Source organism: Nicotiana tabacum, chromosome 11 (genome assembly GCF_000715075.1).
Source record: "Nicotiana tabacum cultivar K326 chromosome 11, ASM71507v2, whole genome shotgun sequence".
Taxonomy (NCBI): Eukaryota; Viridiplantae; Streptophyta; class Magnoliopsida; order Solanales; family Solanaceae; genus Nicotiana; species Nicotiana tabacum.
In genome coordinates this window covers 127,487,607-127,505,580 of record NC_134090.1, presented here as the reverse complement: position 1 = coordinate 127,505,580, position 17,974 = coordinate 127,487,607, and the positions used below count along the sequence as shown (strand labels likewise).

The window sequence follows — 17,974 nt, the reverse complement described above, 5'->3', positions numbered from 1 at the left end:
TTCATCCTTGTTCTCTATATCTCAGGTCCATTCTTCAGCCTTCTTAATATTAAAAAAAGAGCAAAAACGAAAAGGAAAAAACAAAACAAAAGTCCACGTGTAAATCCTACAATCAAGTCACGCGTGTGGAAGTGAGTGAGAGCACACACTCGTCCCTCATTAGTTATGTAAAATATTCCAATAGGGTTTAAAATGTCTTGACGAACTGTCTTAAGCTTTTGAGTTAAGACACTCTAGACACCTTCACAGTCGTGCACTAAAAATATCAAATTAAGATGAAATAGTCACCAAGACCACCAGCATCAAATAGGCCCAAGTCCCAAGATTCTTAATTAATTTTCCTGGAGTGTACTGCATTCTACTAATACAAGCTGAAGTGATAATTTCCAGTCAAAGGAACACTAGTCCAAGACTACAGACCACAAGCACTTTAGGGTGATTAAAAAAGAAGCTTTAAAAATAGTACCAGACGCGACAGCACACTACAACTCTTTCAGTTCCTGCTCAAACTGAAGCAATTTTTCCCGAAGAGGTCTCAGAAATTGTTTCATATCCTGTTTTATCCGCTGCTTGTCTTGTTGTTCAAGATCCTTGTCTTCACTAAGCTTCACTTCAATCTACAAATAAAGAATAAAGGTTGGTCACAACTTGCTTCCTTTTAAATACATTAGAACATCTTTTCTTTCTCTTTCTTTTGCCCTGGAGTGTTGTTTGGAAAAGGCAAAGAGGCCACACGTACTGGAAAGGGGTTGTTGAATTTCCAGAGTTGCAAGAAAGAACAATAAGTTAATATTGTGTTTCTTTTACCTTTACTGCATTAAGAAAAATATAGCTATTCGCTTTTCTATCTAGAAAAGACTAAAGTTCGTACAATTCCAGACTACAACTGTATACACCAGAGAAAATTGGTCTGAACAATGAAGAGCAGTGATAGCTTTTCGTTTATCAACAAAACCATTCTCATACCACCATGTACATCAGTTTCCAACTTGCTCTTAATTTCTTTTATGAAAGTATGAACACATATCTAGCAAGTACCTGCAGATCATCTAGCTCACCAAATGAGAACTCCAGTATATCTATATGGCCTTTGACCACCTTCTTCTCAGCTCCGACAAGCCATTCCCCTAATTACAGTATAACATCATTTGCTTATCAAATGAAAACAGAAGAACGGCGGAAAGAATAGAAAGTTAAAACGGATAAGACTTCAAGAAACAGATTTCAAAGAGAAAGAAATACCCTTGACTTTGACTGTCAGCTCGTATGTGTAGCCAACACGCTTTTTATTTCGTACAGTCACCAAGAATGCCTGTTGTGTCACCCAAACATTATGAGCAAAGAAATAGAAATCACAAAGCTCAAGGCTGCAGAATATACCACATATGTCATGAGAGTGGAAGTGGATGGTTACAAGTGTATGGCAATATCACATCATCTTGGCTTAAGTTCGTTTACAATTTATTTGTAAATACTCTGATAAATTAAACAGATTCGAAGAGAGGAAACTGTTGAACACAACCAATTCTTGATTCCTAAACACTTTGGGCACATAAAACTCTATATTAGATCCCCTCCCCTTGCTAAGATCCTGCAAATTATGCAAGCCATAGTGTAAAACCATGTAACAGTATTAGGTAGGTTTAAGATACTTAGTACGTTTTCACCTTCTCCATATCATTGTCTCTGGAAAATTAAAAAGAGAAAAGAGAAGATGAAAGTAAAAGAGAGGGAATGCAAAAAAAAAAAAAAATCTTATGTTGTTTCCCTAATATCGACCTCAAATAGCAAACTACTTTAGGCATAAAAAAAAAAAAAGCACTCACATCACCAGAACATCGTGTTACTTCGGCTACTTCTGCTCTACCCCCAGAATACTCCAGTGATCCCACAGATACTAGCAGCTCCTGCCATTCAAAAGAATCAGGTAACATAGATGTATACATGCCTACATATCATACACACACACATATATGGTTCGGACTTTCGATTTCAGTAATAAGTTTCTTATCATAATAAAAGTTGAAACTATTCAGAATATTTTCAACATAAAAAAAAGGAATTGTAAAATTTTCTAACATAAAACATTCATAAAAGAATTAACTAATACAAGCAATAATAAGAAAATATGATAAGACATACAAAGAAGGCACACCATAGATTCATAACATGCGTCAAAAAAGTTCCCTATGAATCTAAGTTGCTCCGACACGCGCACCCGCGTCGACATGACACTAGTATGGGCGTGGATAAAAGTTTTTTCGTACTAGATCTAGTCAAACAATTTTGGGTATTTTGACCAGGACAGAAAATTTTGAGACGAGATACAATTTGATTCCCGAAATCAGAATCAAAAATAGGGTAAATTTGAAGAAAATAGCTTACATTATCTAGGAAATCAATCCTTTACTTATCTACAACTTGAGAATAAAAAAGAAATCTACAGTTTACAAGTTATACGTAAGTATTCCACAAAATTTCTCATAATATAGATTTTTTTTTTTAGAATTATTTTTAGCCGGATCCCCGCACCCGTATCCGTACTAGAATCTGTATCCTCAAATCTTAGAATTTACATCTCGAAGGATCAGACCTCTAGATTTCCCGTGTCGGACACCCACACCCGTGTCCGAGCAACTTAGATATGAATTAAAAGTATCAGAACGACTATGAATTATATTACAGAATCTTTTAGCATTACGAGCTTATGATACTATGTTGAATTAAATGAAAAGCAATATGATTCATTCATATTTCGATGAACTTGCAAATAATTACCTTTTCAATATTTCACTACTTGTAATAGTCTAAGATTTTTCTACATTTTTCCACCAAACATCCAAAGACAAGTTTATTTCTGCTTTCGTAAGAAAGGCTAGAAACTTGTGATAGCTGTAAGGAGAAAGTATTTGAGAACAACCAGTCACATAACTTTAAAAGTGTTACGGTTCTAATATTTCCATAGAACATCCAAAAGTATTGCAATAGTTTCCTAAGAAAGGTTAGGGACTTGCATAGTTACAAGGAGAGATACTCTCTTTTTCTCCCAATTTATGTGTCATACTTTCCTTTTTAGTCTATTCCAAAAAGAGTGTCAAACTTCCTTGTTTAATAACAATCTAATTTTAACTTCCTATTTTACCCTAAATGAAATGATTTAGGGCCACATTAATATCCATGGTTTATTTTACAACACAAGTTTCAAAAGTTTTCCTTTCTTTATCAAACTTCGTGCCCAATCAACGCCCACAGGAATTGGAACTGAGAGAGTAGTACTTTACGAACTATTAGATCTCATTTTGTCATGTTAAAAGTAGAAAAATCATTTCAACATAAATATTGGAAACTTCAAATAATTTGTATAGTGTAAATGAACATGCACATATTAGTAATAGATTTATGACGGGCATTATGGAAGCCATGAAATCAAGCATCATGACATCATACATGGCCATTCACCGTGCAATTTCAGAGAACAAGTCAAACAACTGTGAAGAAACATTTAAAAAAAGACGCATAAACAGTTTGTTGGTGGATGGAACTTATATTCACACAGCCGATTTTTTTGTTGCAAAAAAAAACAAAATAAATTAGGGGTTGCAACCAGAACCTAGACTAAGCGCTACTAGCTTGATAACATAAACAGAGCATCCAAAGATTCCCACTGCATAATTACACATTTAAAGGAAAAGGAACATAAGATCAATGCAAAAGTAATCTAACTTGTAGGACAACAATAACAAACCCAGTGATTTCCTACAAGTGGGATCTGGGGAAGGTAAGATGTACGCAACCTCACCCCTACCTTGGAAGGGCGGAGAGGCTGTTTCCGATAGACCCTCGACTAGAGAAAGAATGAAAAAGAGTAATGGCAACAAGTAGGAACTAACTTGTAGGAAATAGCATTGTTCCCCTCTTTTAGTTCACAACTCCATCACATTCACAAATTACATGATGTCTATAGGTACTAGTCTTTCTTATTTGCAGCGAATAATGTCGTCCATATTATTTGCTATTATTAATGGCCTTCAAGAGTAACTCAATCCTAGTGCTACATGGTTTAGCATTGGACTCAATGTCCAGTTTAGACTTTCAGATTTTGGCAACAGCAAGGAGGGACTTGAAACATGAAACTTATTTTTGATAATTCGGGCACAAGGAACCAATCAGATCATGTAAGCCCATTTTCCGCTGCCTATCATAAAGATAATTTACTCAAAACTTATTTACTATTCTACCAAATTTAGTAAACATTTATTTAAGAAGCACCAATCAAATCTTCCAAAGAGACAATTCCACTAGATCACAGAGCTCATTAGTCGTGAAACCAGAGTTGTAGGTCATAGGAAGAGGCAATTCCATGAAATTTTTTTAAAACAGTATCACTCCAAAACGTGATGAAGGGAAGAATACTGAAGCTCATACCTTGATTCTATCATTTGCCCATTTATTTAGATTTTTCTCCTCCCATGTTCCAGCCTGCAAAAGAAAAGTAACAATTATCATGAGAATACACGATACAACTGAATCAATCAGAAGAAACAAACACTGAAAAACCATATGTCATGAATTGTTTCCCTTCAGTATTGTTGGTTTTCCTGGTACTAACTTATCTGTTTACCTTCCTTTTTTATGAAAAGATTCTATTCTATTTATTTATTTATCTTTATTATTATTATTATTGTTTGTTTTCTTTTTGGGCAGGGGAAGGGGATAAATCGGAATGAAATAATGGCAGATAACATCTTAAAACCCCAGCTACCAGCTTTCCCTCAATGTCTCTGCTATACTTTCTTTTAATCTCAGTTGTCTAAACTAGCCTAGCCCCTTAGTCTCATCACCTCAGCATGGTAATAAGCCGACAGCCTGCTTCATTTATCTTGGAGTTAACACAATTAACCACTGGGTGCTTTTTGGGTTGATAGAACTAGACCATTTTTTCTTTTTGATAACCGAGAAATCCCCGAGAACCAGTGGCACACGGTTTGAACTCGGTGAACAATGGATCGGTCCTTCCACCCTTCTCCACTAAAGTACCGGACTTTTGTCTGTGTGACGATTCAAACTCGTGACATGCGCCTAACCCACACATCACTCTCTGCACTCTTACCACTAGACCAAAGCCCTAGGGGCAAAAGAACAAGCCAGTTTCTGGTGTTATTTGAGCTCAAATACGCTAATTATCCATTGTTATGACTGGCTTCATCACAGACAGAGTTCAATATAGAAGGTACTGTTCAAAAATTTAGTATGCAATTTTTATGATTAGGGATGTGCAGGAAGTAATGTAGGTTCCTTTCCTGTGAATCCCAATGACATAATTATTTAATGAACTTGAAACTATTTCGCTACCTCTAGTCAAATACACATTAGGACATTTTGGCAAACTAAAAATATAGAATCCATTTTGCACTGCCTCTATTCCAAATTAAATGTCATCATTTACTTTTAGGTTCACTTCACAAGCAAAAAGTGTTTCTCAATGTTCCATCACATATTTCTCTCTCACAACTACTTCAGATTTATCTTGCAAGGATTTTGTCTTAAATGGTTATGTGTCGAGGAACGAAATCAAGGGGCTAAGTTTAGGACTTGGAGTTGGGAGGCTTCTCCAATATCCATCTATCTTTTTCTCCTTTTGTATCCTAGATTTCATGATACATTATATCTTTCTCCTCAACACACCAGTACAGCCTCGCAAAAGCTGAATACAGTGAGCAATGTGAAAGCCGCTGAAACATCTTTAATTATGTCAAAATTTAAAAAGTAAAATTATCCAAGTAATAGTCTGTAAACCTCATGGGCCACTAAATATTCTTCAGTGTTAGGAAAAGTTCAGTATTTCTTGCGTCCCATCATCAAATCTTTACACAATTGCATGAACCCCAGGTAACTAAAGAAGTCTGATTAAATGACACACCAGAATTTATTTTGTCAACAAAGCTATGACCTTTCTGTAAGCAACTGTAGAAACACTGAAAAGCACAGACTATATCAGAACTTAGAGCAACACTTCTACATTTACTTGTTATAACTTAGCAAAGACCAGAAGTCTTACATATTTGAGAAGTTTTCTATAGTTGGTGTACACCAACATTTTGCATATGCACATAGATACAACATCAGATGCCAGCATAATCCTATATAGAGGCTCATCCACGATTTTAAGCAAGTGGATCTGAATTCTCACTGGTCTTTTGCGACAACAGGTACAGAGCAAAAATAAACGTATATCTTTTAAACTATTTCTGACCAATATAGAGTTCAAGCATGTAATAAGAGAGAAATCTTCTTATTCACTTGTATCACTAGCAATGTACAAGAAGGGCTAAGATGTAGGAGTCATGAGCTACCAACAACATGATACGTGATTATTCCGTACACCTAACAAAACAAGTATCTCCGAGAATACAATGACATACGTTAATGAATATTATGAAATTCTCTAATATTCACTTACTCAAATATAATGAGTCTGAATATATTTTGAACATGTAACTACATTAACATTCTTGATTTCAAGAGAGCAAAAAAGCAGTGAATTACATCCGCCCCTTATCCTAAACTGATTAAAATCAAATTTGATCTTTCTACTCGACCATTGTCACAAACCTACATCCGCCCTTGATCCAGAACTGAATAATAAACAATATAAAAAGATAATCATTCTACCAAACTATGAAGAAACGAAGGGGGTAAGTCATACCCGATTCCAGGCGGACCCAAGGTGGGTTTGTGGGTTATTGGCTTGATTGTTGAGGTCCTGAGAAGTGAGCTTCTTAGGAAGAGGTAAAGGTGCAGCATCTCGTGTCGCCTCCCTCACCCAATAAGTATAAGACGCTGTAGCTTCATTCTGTTTCTCTGCTGCTGCACCTCCCTCCATTCCCTTCAACTAAATTACTCGCCGCCGGTTATAACAATGAAGGATCTAAAAATTGCAATAAGGGAATGGATTTAGATGCAGTGAAGGTAAGGGTCAGAGAAAGAAAGACAATGGGTCAAAGGTACTATTTAATGATGTTTTCCGCTTTAAATAGTAGTAATGATGTTTTAGGGTATCTGTTTGCTGATTCGGGAAGGTTCCAGGAGGATGAAGAGAGGAGGGGTTAGGGGTATAAGGACAATAGCGGCGGCGCTTATTAGCCTCCAACGTCCAAAGTTCCAGGAGCTAGTATCGACCTATGCTGTAATTTCTTCAATTAATTTTATTTTCAGAGTTCAATAAAAATTGTACGCTATTTCATAGGGATAATTTCACATAAATACAACTCACACACATGACTTGCAACATAATAGCTTAGATACCACTTTGTAAATCTATAGTCCAAAAATAATAGATTAATTCCCGAAATACAACTTATTTCACACAATCAACTACGGTTATTGCTCCCTCTTTATATAACCAGTTGTTTTCATTCTCTTGATTTCCTCTGATTATTAAGCATTAGATAAAGAATGCAAATCAACCACAATGCAACTCATTCTGAATTATCTAAAGGTAAGAAATTCAATCACTTTTATGTGCAATTGCTGAAGCAATCCAACAGGATAAAAGAAAAATAAAAACTTGGTAAATGAATTGTAGAATCCCTCCAACGCGTACAAAATCTTTTTTATACACCACGTACACGAAAAAGAAGAAGAGAAGGAAGTGTCAAACTTCCGTAAAGGCCTCTTACACATTGACAATGTATATACATTCCTTATAAACTGAAAAATATATAATTATACAACATTATACACAAATATACACATTTATACACAATTATACAATATTGTATAAGTGTATATAAACACCACTTATACAATATTTCCACTAGAAAACATAGAATGTCCAACACTACACTTACTGTAAATAATGTATTAACTTGAATAAACATGTATAATAGTGTATAAGAGGTGTTTGTATATCCATATATACAATTATACACTATTATACAGTGTTGATACAAACTACTACATAGTTATGATTTTTTATCCAAGCCTCGAGTTGTAGTAGAAGGTATTGGATGATTCAACTCGTCAATAAGTTAACAATTTTGTGCCAACGATTCGGAATTCAACACATAGATAAGATACACCCAATTTCAGATTCGAGACCTCAAGGTCATAATAATAATGAGCAGAACTTCAAACTTCAAAATCTTCCAAAATTAGTGGTTATTTTTTGGTGCAAATCAAGTTTGAGAGCTATTTTATTTTCAGAACTGTGTGTATTTTCATTTTTTCTTTCAAAAATTTTCAATATTCTTCTGCTTGCTACCATGGACGACGGAGTAGGAGCCCGAGCCTTCTTCGAGCCATTGATGGCAGAACTGCGTAGGGGGTAAAGGAGGGGGAATAGCGGGGGGCTAGGTTAAGAGAGGGTGAGGGATCTATGTGGGTTAGAAAGAAAGAAGCAAGAGGCAATGAGAGAGAATTTGGTGTGCTGGGAAAGAAGAAAGAAGATAATAATAATAATAACCCTAAAAGTGTGTCTTTAATAATGGGCTAAAGGCTGAAAAGTTTCTTTCATGTTATGTACAACATGAGTTAAATTGTCACGACCCGAATTTTCCACTATCGGGTGTCGTGATGGCGCCTACTATCGGAGGTAGGCAAGCCAAATATTTAAAACACCTTTCCTACTTTCTTTCATACAATATAATAAACGAGACAAAATTTAAGCGGAAGACTTTAAATCTAAAGCAACTGAAAACCAAAAGTGCGGAAGTTTAATACACATCACTACCCAAGGTCTGGTGTCACTAGCTCACGGACTACTACAGAATACTACAAACAATGTCTGAAAGGAAATACATCATGTTTGTTTGATACAAGATGAACAAACGAAAAACATAGAAAGGGACTTCGGTCTGCGAACGCCAGCTAGGCTACCTCGAGAGTCCCTGGACTGAAGATAGCTCCCAGAAGTCCTACTGCTGAGGTCCGAAAGCTGCTCCCTGATCTGTGCACAAAAATGCACAGAGTGTAGCATCAGCACAACCGACCCCATGTGCTGGTAAGTGCCTGGCCTAACCCCGACGAAGTAGTGACGAGGCTAGACAGGACCTACCACAATTAACCTGTACAAATATATATATACAAGTGCAAGAAAACAATAACAAGATAACACAAAGTAAAGCTAGGAGGGGACATGCTATCGGGGAGTAACAGATAAAAATGAAATATCGGAAATAAGCAGAAGAGACTCGGGTTCCCATGATATATATATATATAAGTGGACGGCGTGCCACACGATCCCATAATATCATATATAAGTGGACGGCGTGCCACACGATCCCATAATATCATATATAAGTGGACGGCGTGCCACACGATCCCATAATATTATATATAAGTGGACGGCGTGCCACACGATCCCATAATATCATATATAAGTGGACGGCGTGCCACACGATCCCATAATATCATATATAAGTGGACGGCGTGCCACATGATCCCATAATATCATATATAAGTGGACGGCGTGCCACACGATCCCATAATATCATATATAAGTGGACGGCGTGCCACACGATCCCATAATATCATATATATGTGGACGGCGTGCCACACGATCCCATAATATCATATATAAGTGGACGGCGTGCCACACGATCTCATAATATAATTCGAAACATCTGATTTTGTAAGGAGAGTCCCATTAGGGGAAATCAACAACATATCACTCTAACCCGGCAAGGGTACAACTAACAACCCAAAATATCCCGACAAGGGAGAGTATGTATATCGGTCTACACATCCCGGCAAGGGAGTAATCACAACACATCCTCTTTTTAAATCCCTTCTTCCTCAACTAACACATTCATGTTCGAGATAACGCTCCAAAAGTACACCAATCACAATTTTACCCCAACCGTTCACATCATATGAAACTCATCAAATAAACAAGGGGATTGTGTCACGTTATTCGAATTAAAAACAATTAAGACTAACAGTCCTGCTAGACTCCGGTGCATAGATAACCGTCACCATGCCTATACACCGTACTCCATATTAGCAAGTAGAAGATAACATCCTAATCCTATTCCCTCAATCCAAAGTTAGAACAAACACTTACCTCGAATGCTCCAAACTCAACTCACGCTTCTAGTCATAAGTTACTTAATCACATTAATAATTACTAAATGAATCACTCCCCATGCATGAAAAATAAATTTTTCAAGGTTTTTCCCAAAATGGTCAAAAACACCCCCCGGACTCACGTGGTCGAAACTCGAGGTTCGGACCAAAACCCGGTTACCCATTCTCCCTAGAATCCAAATATATGATTTGTTTTGAAATCGGACCTCAAATTGAGGTCCAACTTCTCAATTTGTAGAAAACCTAGGTTCTATCCAAAACACCCAATTTCCCCCATGAAAATCTTTGATTTGAATTTGAAATCATGTTAAAAGATGTCAAGGGATAAAGAAATTAAGTTAGAAATCACTTACCAATCGTTTTGGAGAAGAAAAGTTGTTTGGAAAATCGCCTCTTAGGTTTTGGGTTTCGAAAAGTGGGTAAAATGACTGAAAATTCCGAATTTATATATATGCTGGGGGATGGCGCGGACCGCACAGAAATTCACCACGGTCGCGTGGCTGCCAGTGGGGACCGCGCGGAAATGTACCGCGGTCGCGCCGAGGGAGGGAAGAAGTGGGCTCTCTGAACCCACCCAGCGCGGACCGCACTGATTTGGTGCGCGGCCGCGCTGGTCGACCTGGCTACCGACCCTCTGAACCCCCCCACCACGGCACGCGGACCGCACAGAAAAGCACTGCGGCCGCGTGGCTGCCAGCGCAGACCGCGCGGAAACGGCCGCGGCCGCGCTGGGCCTGCAACACCTGAACCTGCATTTTTTAAGTCTAAGACCTCCTGGGCCCCACTCAAAACTCACCCGAGCCCTCGGGGCTTCGAACCAAACATACATATGATCTTAAAAATATCTTACGGTCTCATTTGTGCGATCAAATCGCCAAAATAATATCATATACATAGAATAAAGCCTCAAAACACATGATTTTCTTTCAACTTTCATAAAACTCCAATTCCCCATTTTAAGTCCGAAACACGTCATATGACGTCCGTTTTTAGCCAAACTTTACAGATAGTGCTTATAACATATTTAAGACTCGTACCGGGCGTCAGAACCAAAATACGAGCCCGGTACCACAGTTTTCTGATCAATTTCCTTCTTCATTTTCCTTAATTAATTTCAGAAAACAATTTCACACAAAATTTCATTTCTCGGGCTTGGGACCTCGGAATTTAATTCCGGGCACACGCCCAAGTCCTATATTTTTCTACGGACCCTCTGGGATCGTCGAATCACAGGTCCGCATCCGTTTACCCAAAATGTTGACCGAAGTCAATATTATGCATGTTAATATCAAAATCCATCAAATTTTTCACATGATTCACATATTCTAACATAAAAACTTTCCGGCTACGTGTCCGAACTGCGCACGCAAATCGAGATGACTAAAAGCGAGGTTTTCAAGGCCTCAGAAGCGTGGAATAAGGAAGAATTACGGTGATGACCCTTTGGGTCGTCACATTCTCCACCTCTAAAACAACCGTTCGTCCTCGAACGGACAAAAGAGAGAAGTACCTGAGTCGGGATAATAGCCCCGCATATCGGACTCGGACTCCCAGGTCGATACCTCAGGAGAATGACCTTTCCACTGAACACGCACCGAAGGAAAACTCTTCGACCTCAACTGTCAAACCTGCCGGTCTAGAATAGCCACCGGCTCCTCCTCATATGACAGATCCTTGTCCAATTGGACAGTGCTGAAATCTAACACGGGCAATGGATCTCCGCGATACTTCCGGAGCATAGATACATGAAACACGGGATGCACAACTGACAAGCTAGGTGGTAAGGCAAGTCTATAAGCCACCTCTCCCACACGATCAAGAATCTCAAATGGACCGATGAACCTAGGGCTGAGCTTGCCCTTCTTCCCAAATCTCATCACGCCCTTCATAGGCGATACACGGAGCAATACCCGCTCCCTAACCATGAAAGCAACATCTCTGACCTTGCGGTCTGCATAACTCTTTTGTCTGGACTGAGCTGTACAAATTCTATCCTGAATAATCCTGACCTTGTCCAAGGCCTCCTGAACCAGATCCGTACCCAATAATCGAGCCTCTCCCGGCTCAAACCATCCAACCGGAAACCGACATCGCCTACCATACAACACCTCATACGGAGCCATCTGAATACTGGACTGGTAGCTGTTGTTGTAGGCAAACTCTGCTAAAGGCAAAAATTGGTCCCACGAGCCTCCAAAATCAATGACACAGGCTCGGAGCATGTCCTCAAGAATCTAAATAGTCCTCTCGGACTGACCGTCCGTCTGGGGATGAAATGTTGTACTCAACTCAACCTAGGTGCCCAAATCTCGCTGAACCACTCTCCAGAAATGCGAGGTAAACTACGTACCCCGATCCGAAATGATAGATAGCGGCACCCCATGAAGGCGAACAAACTCCCTGATATAAATCTCGGCTAACCTTTCAGACGAATAGGTGGCTGCAACAGGAACAAAATGCGCTGACTTGGTCAGCCTATCAACAATGACCCAAACTGCATCAAACTTCTTCCGAGTCATCGGAAGCCCAGTAACGAAATCCATTGTAATCCTTTCCCACTTCCACTCGGGAAGTGCAATCCTCTGAAATAGACCACCAGGTCTTTGATGCTCGTACTTAACCTGCTGACAATTCAAACACCGAGCCACGTGCGCAACGATGTCTTTCTTCATCTTGCGCCACCAATAGTGCTGCCTCAGATCCTGATACATCTTCGCGGCGCCTGGGTGAATAGAATACCGAGAACTGTGGGCCTCCGCTAAGATCAACTCTCGAATCCCATCAACATTGGGCACACAAACTCGCCCCTGCAATCTCAATACGCCATCATCATCTAAGGTTACTTTCTTGGCACCTCCACGCTGCACCGTGTCTCTCAAGACACACAAATGGGGATCATCGAATTGCCGATCACAGATACGCTCCAATAACGAAGAACGAGCGACCGTGCAAGCTAATACTCGACTAGGCTCAGAAATGTCCAACCTCACAAACTGATTGGCCAAAGCCTGAACATCCAAAGCAAGCGATCTCTCACCGACCGGAATATAAGCAAGACTGTCCATACTGGCTGACTTCCTACTCAAGGCATCGACCACCACATTGGCCTTTCCCGGGTGATATAAGATAGTGATGTCATAATCTTTCAACAGTTCCAACCACCTCCTCTGCCTCAAATTCAACTCCTTTTGCTTGAAAAAATACTGAAGACTCTTATGATCCGTGAACACCTCACACGCCACACCATACAGATAGTGCCTCCAAATCTTCAATGCGTGAACAATGGCTGCCAACTCCAAATCATGCACTGGATAGTTCTTCTCATGAACCTTCAACTGCCTCGAAGCATAGGCAATGACCTTGCCATCCTGCATCAACACTGCACCAAGTACAATACGAGATGCATCACAATAGACTGTATAAGGCCCTGAACCTGTGGGCAAAACCAACACCGGTGCCGTGGTCAGAGCTGCTTTGAGCCTCTAAAAGCTCGCCTCACACTCGTCTGACCATCTGAACTGGGCACCTTTCTGTGTCAATCTGGTCATAGGGGCTGCAATGGATGAAAACCCCTCCACGAACCGACGGTAGTAACCTGCTAACTCCAGGAAACTCCGAATCTCCGTAGCTGAAGCTGGTCGAGGCCAGTTCTTGACTGCCTCTATCTTCTTCAGTTCTACCTGAATACCTGCTGCTGATACGACATGACCCAGGAATGCGACTGAACTCAGCCAAAACTCGCACTTCGAGAACTTAGCATACAACTAACTACCCTTCAGGGTCTGAAGAACCGCTTTGAGGTGCTGCTCATGCTCCTCCTGACTGCGGGAGTATATAAGAATATCGTCAATGAAGACTATCACGAACAAGTCCAAATAAGGTCTGAACACTCGATTCATCAACTCCATGAACGTTGCTGGGGCATTAGTCAATCCAAATGACATGACCAAAAACTCATAGTGCCCATACCGAGTGCGAAATGTTGTCTTAGGGACATCAGACGCCCTAATCCTCAGCTGGTGGTAGCCAGATCTCAAATCTATCTTTGAAAACACCCTCGCACCCTGAAGCTGGTCGAATAAATCATCGATCCTCGGCAGTGGGTACTTGTTCTTAATCGTCACCTTGTTCAATTGCCGGTAATCAATGCACATCCTCATTGAACCATCTTTTTTTTTTCACAAATAGCACCGGTGCCCCCAAGGCGAAACACTGGGTCTAATGAAACCCTTCTCAAGCAAATCCTGAAGCTGACCCTTTAACTCTTTCAATTCTGGCGGTGCCATACGATACAGCGGAATGGAAATGGGCTGAGTGCCCGGGGCCAGATCAATACAAAAATCAATATCCCTGTCGGGCGGCATGCCCGGCAGGTTTGAAGGGAAGACCTCGGGAAACTCCCGAACAATAGGAACAAAATCAATAGACGGGACCTCAGCGCTGGAGTCGCGAACATAAGCCAGATAAGCTAGACACCCCTTCTCGACCATGCGTCGAGCCTTCACATAAGAAATAACGCTGCGAGAAGAATGACCAGGAGTCCATCTCCATTCTAAACGGGGAAAATCCGGTAAGGCTAAGGTCACGGTCTTGGCATGACAATCCAAGATCGCATGATACGGGGACAACCAATCCATCCCTAATATGACGTCGAAATCCACCATATCCAAGAGCAACAAGTCAACACGGGTCTCAAGACCCCTGAATACCACAACACATGAACGATGAACCCGGTCCACCATTATAGAATCCCCCACGGGCGTAGACACATATACAGGAATACTCAAGGCCTCACTAGGCATAACCAAATAGGGTGCAAAATAGGACGACACATATGAATACGTAGATCCGGGATCAAATAGCACAGAAGCATCCCTATCACAGACCAAAATAGTACCTGTAATCACAGCATCTGATGACTCAGCCTCTGGCCTGGCTGGCAAGGCATAACAATGGGGCTGGGCCCCACCTTCCTGAATCATATCCCTGGGACGATCTGCTGTTGGCTGACCCCTACCTCTAGCGGTCTGAGCTCCACCTCTAAGACCTCTACCTCCACCTCTATGTCCTCTACCCCCACCTCTAGCTGGCTGGGCAGGCTGTGGGGCAACTGGTGCCTGGATCATCGGGCGAGGACCCTGCTGCTGCGAGCTGCTGGAAGCTTGAGGGCAATATTTGGCAATGTGACTCACATCGTCGCAAGTATAACAAGCCCTCGACTACTGAGAATAACGAAGTGGTGGTGCACTGATAGGTGCTGATGGTGAACTGAAGAGCTGCTAGTCAGAATACTGCGGCTGAGAACCACGACCACCTGGTGTACCATGAGAAGCCTGGAGAGCTGACTGAAAGGGTCTCGAAGGATGGCCTCTACCATAAGAATCCCTACCTCCAAACGAGGTACCACTGAATCTACCAGAATGACGGGGCCTCTTATCAGACCCATGACCACCTCTCTAAGCAAGTGCCATCTCTATCCGGCGGGCACCATCTGCCGCCTCCTGAAATGAAATCTCACTACCGGCACTTATGGCCATCTGAACACGGATCGGCTGGGCCAACCCATCAATAAACCTCCGCACCCTCTCTCTATCTGTGGGGAGTATCACAATAGCATGACGAGCAAGATCAATGAACCGGGTCTCATACTGGGTGACCGTTATAGGACCCTGCTGGAGACGCTCAAACTGCCTGCGAAGAGCATCTCGCCGAGTAACTGGAAGAAACTTCCCTAGAAATAACTCTGAAAACTGATCCCAGGTCAATGATGGCGACCTTGCTGGCCTGGTTAAACAGAAATCCCTCCACCAAGTCTTGGCGAATCCTGCCAGGCGAAAAGTGGCGAAGTCGACCCCATTGGTCTCTACAATGCCCATAGTCCGTAGAACCTCATGACAGCTGAATATGAAATCCTGAGCATCCTCTGAGGGGGTGCCACTATATGTGGTTGTGAAGAGCTTGGTGAAACGATCAAGCCTCCACAAAGCATCCACGGACATAGCCGCACCATCGCTGGATTGAGCCGCAATACGTGGCTGGGCTGCCACAGCTGGCTGAACTGCCACGACTGGCTGAACTGCTGGAACCTGAGCCTGAGGATCTACCGACTCTGGAGTACGAGTATCGGGAGTCTGAACTCCTCCCCCAGCCTGAGATGTGGCTGGAGCTACGGGAAGCAAACCCGCTCTAGAAATGCCCTCCATAAAGCATACCAGTCGGACCAAAGCGTCCTGAAGCACTGGAGTGGCTATGAAGCCTCTGGGACCTGAGCTGGGCCCACCGGAGCTGCTGGAGCTGGGACCCCTTCGTCGTAGTCAACATGAGGCTCCACCTCTAGGACTGCGGCTCGGGGCTGAGCTCTGCCACGGCCTCGGCCTCTAGCATGGCCTCGGCCTCTCCCCCTGCCCCTGATAGGAGCTGCTACTGGGGGCTCGGGCTGCTGCGTGGTAGAAGAGGAAGCATGTGTCCTCGCCATCTGCGAAAGAACAAAGTGGAAAGACAATCAGTACTTGAGAAACAGAATCGCACGACAAGAATGAACAAGGTGAAGTTTTCCTAACTCAGTAGCCTCTGCGGGATAAATATAGACGTCTCCATACGGATCCCTCAGACTCTACCGAGCTGTCCGTGAGTTGTGAGACCTAAGTAACCCAGGGCTTTGATACCAACTTGTCACGACCCGGATTTCCCACCATCGGGTGTCGTGATGGCGCCTACTATCGGAGCTAGGCAAGCCAAATATTTAAAACACCTTTCCTACTTTCTTTCATACAATATAATAAACGAGACAAAATTTAAGTGGAAGACTTTAAATCTAAAGCAACTGAAAACCAAAAGTGCGGAAGTTTAATACACATCACTACCCAAGGTCTGGTGTCACTAGCTCACGGACTACTACAAAATACTACAAACAATGCCTGAAAGGAAATACATCATGTTTGTTTGATACAAGATGAACAAACGAAAAACATGGAAAGGGACTTCGGTCTGCGAACGCCAGCTAGGCTACCTCGAGAGTCCCTGGACTGAAGATAGCTCCCAAAAGTCCTATTGCTGAGGTCCGTAAGCCGCTCCTTGATCTGTGCACAAAAATGCACAGAGTGTAGCATCAGCACAACCGACCCCATGTGCTGGTAAGTGCCTGGCCTAACCCCGGCGAAGTAATGACGAGGCTAGACAGGACCTGCCACACGATCCCATAATATCATATATAAGTGGACGGCGTGCCACACGATCCCATAATATCATATATAAGTGGACGGCGTGCCACACGATCCCATAATATCATATATAAGTGGACGGCGTGCCACACGATCCCATAATATCATATATAAGTGGACGGCGTGCCACACGATCCCATAATATCATATATAAGTGGACGGCGTGCCACACGATCCCATAATATCATATATAAGTGGACGGCGTGCCACACGATCCCATAATATCATATATAAGTGGACGACGTGCCACACGATCCCATAATATCATATATAAGTGGACGGCGTGCCACACGATCCCATAATATCATATATAAGTGGACGGCGTGCCACACGATCCCATAATATCATATATAAGTGGACGGCGTGCCACACGATCCCATAATATCATATATAAGTGGACGACGTGCCACACGATCCCATAATATCATATATAAGTGGACGACGTACCATACGATCCCATAATATCATATATAAGTGGACGGCGTGCCACATGATCTCATAATATAATTCGAAACATCTGATTTTGTAAGGAGAGTCCCATTAGGGGAAATCAACAACATATCACTCTAACCCGGCAAAGGTACAACTAACAACCCAAAATATCCCGACAAGGGAGAGTATGTATATCGGTCTACACATCCCGGCAAGGGAGTAATCACAACACATTC

General features: G+C 41.8%; 1 protein-coding gene across 1 annotated transcript; it reads right to left on the bottom strand.

The window, feature by feature from the left end:
- Positions 1-302: 302 nt before the first annotated feature.
- LOC107816548 (uncharacterized) lies at positions 303-7,142 on the bottom strand. Its single transcript, XM_016642272.2, has 6 exons — positions 6,707-7,142; positions 4,426-4,479; positions 1,827-1,907; positions 1,243-1,312; positions 1,039-1,127; positions 303-617 (listed from the first exon to the last, which is right to left on the bottom strand). Exons 1-6 carry the CDS (start codon positions 6,881-6,883, stop codon positions 483-485), a joined length of 606 nt encoding a protein of 201 aa, XP_016497758.1. The 5' UTR covers positions 6,884-7,142; the 3' UTR covers positions 303-482.
- Positions 7,143-17,974: the final 10,832 nt, after the last annotated feature.

What these genes read in the sequence shown, in the direction of transcription:
- LOC107816548 (XM_016642272.2), bottom strand. Translation starts at nt 6,883, where the DNA reads ATGGAGGGAGGTGCAGCAGCAGAGAAACAGAATGAAGCTACAGCGTCT. An exon ending in GGGCAAATGATAGAATCAAG is followed by an intron (nt 1,908 to 4,425) that starts GTATGAGCTTCA and finishes TTTGAATGGCAG; the next exon opens with GAGCTGCTAGTATCTGTGGG. An exon ending in GTGAGCTAGATGATCTGCAG is followed by an intron (nt 618 to 1,038) that starts GTACTTGCTAGA and finishes CTTTATTTGTAG; the next exon opens with ATTGAAGTGAAGCTTAGTGA.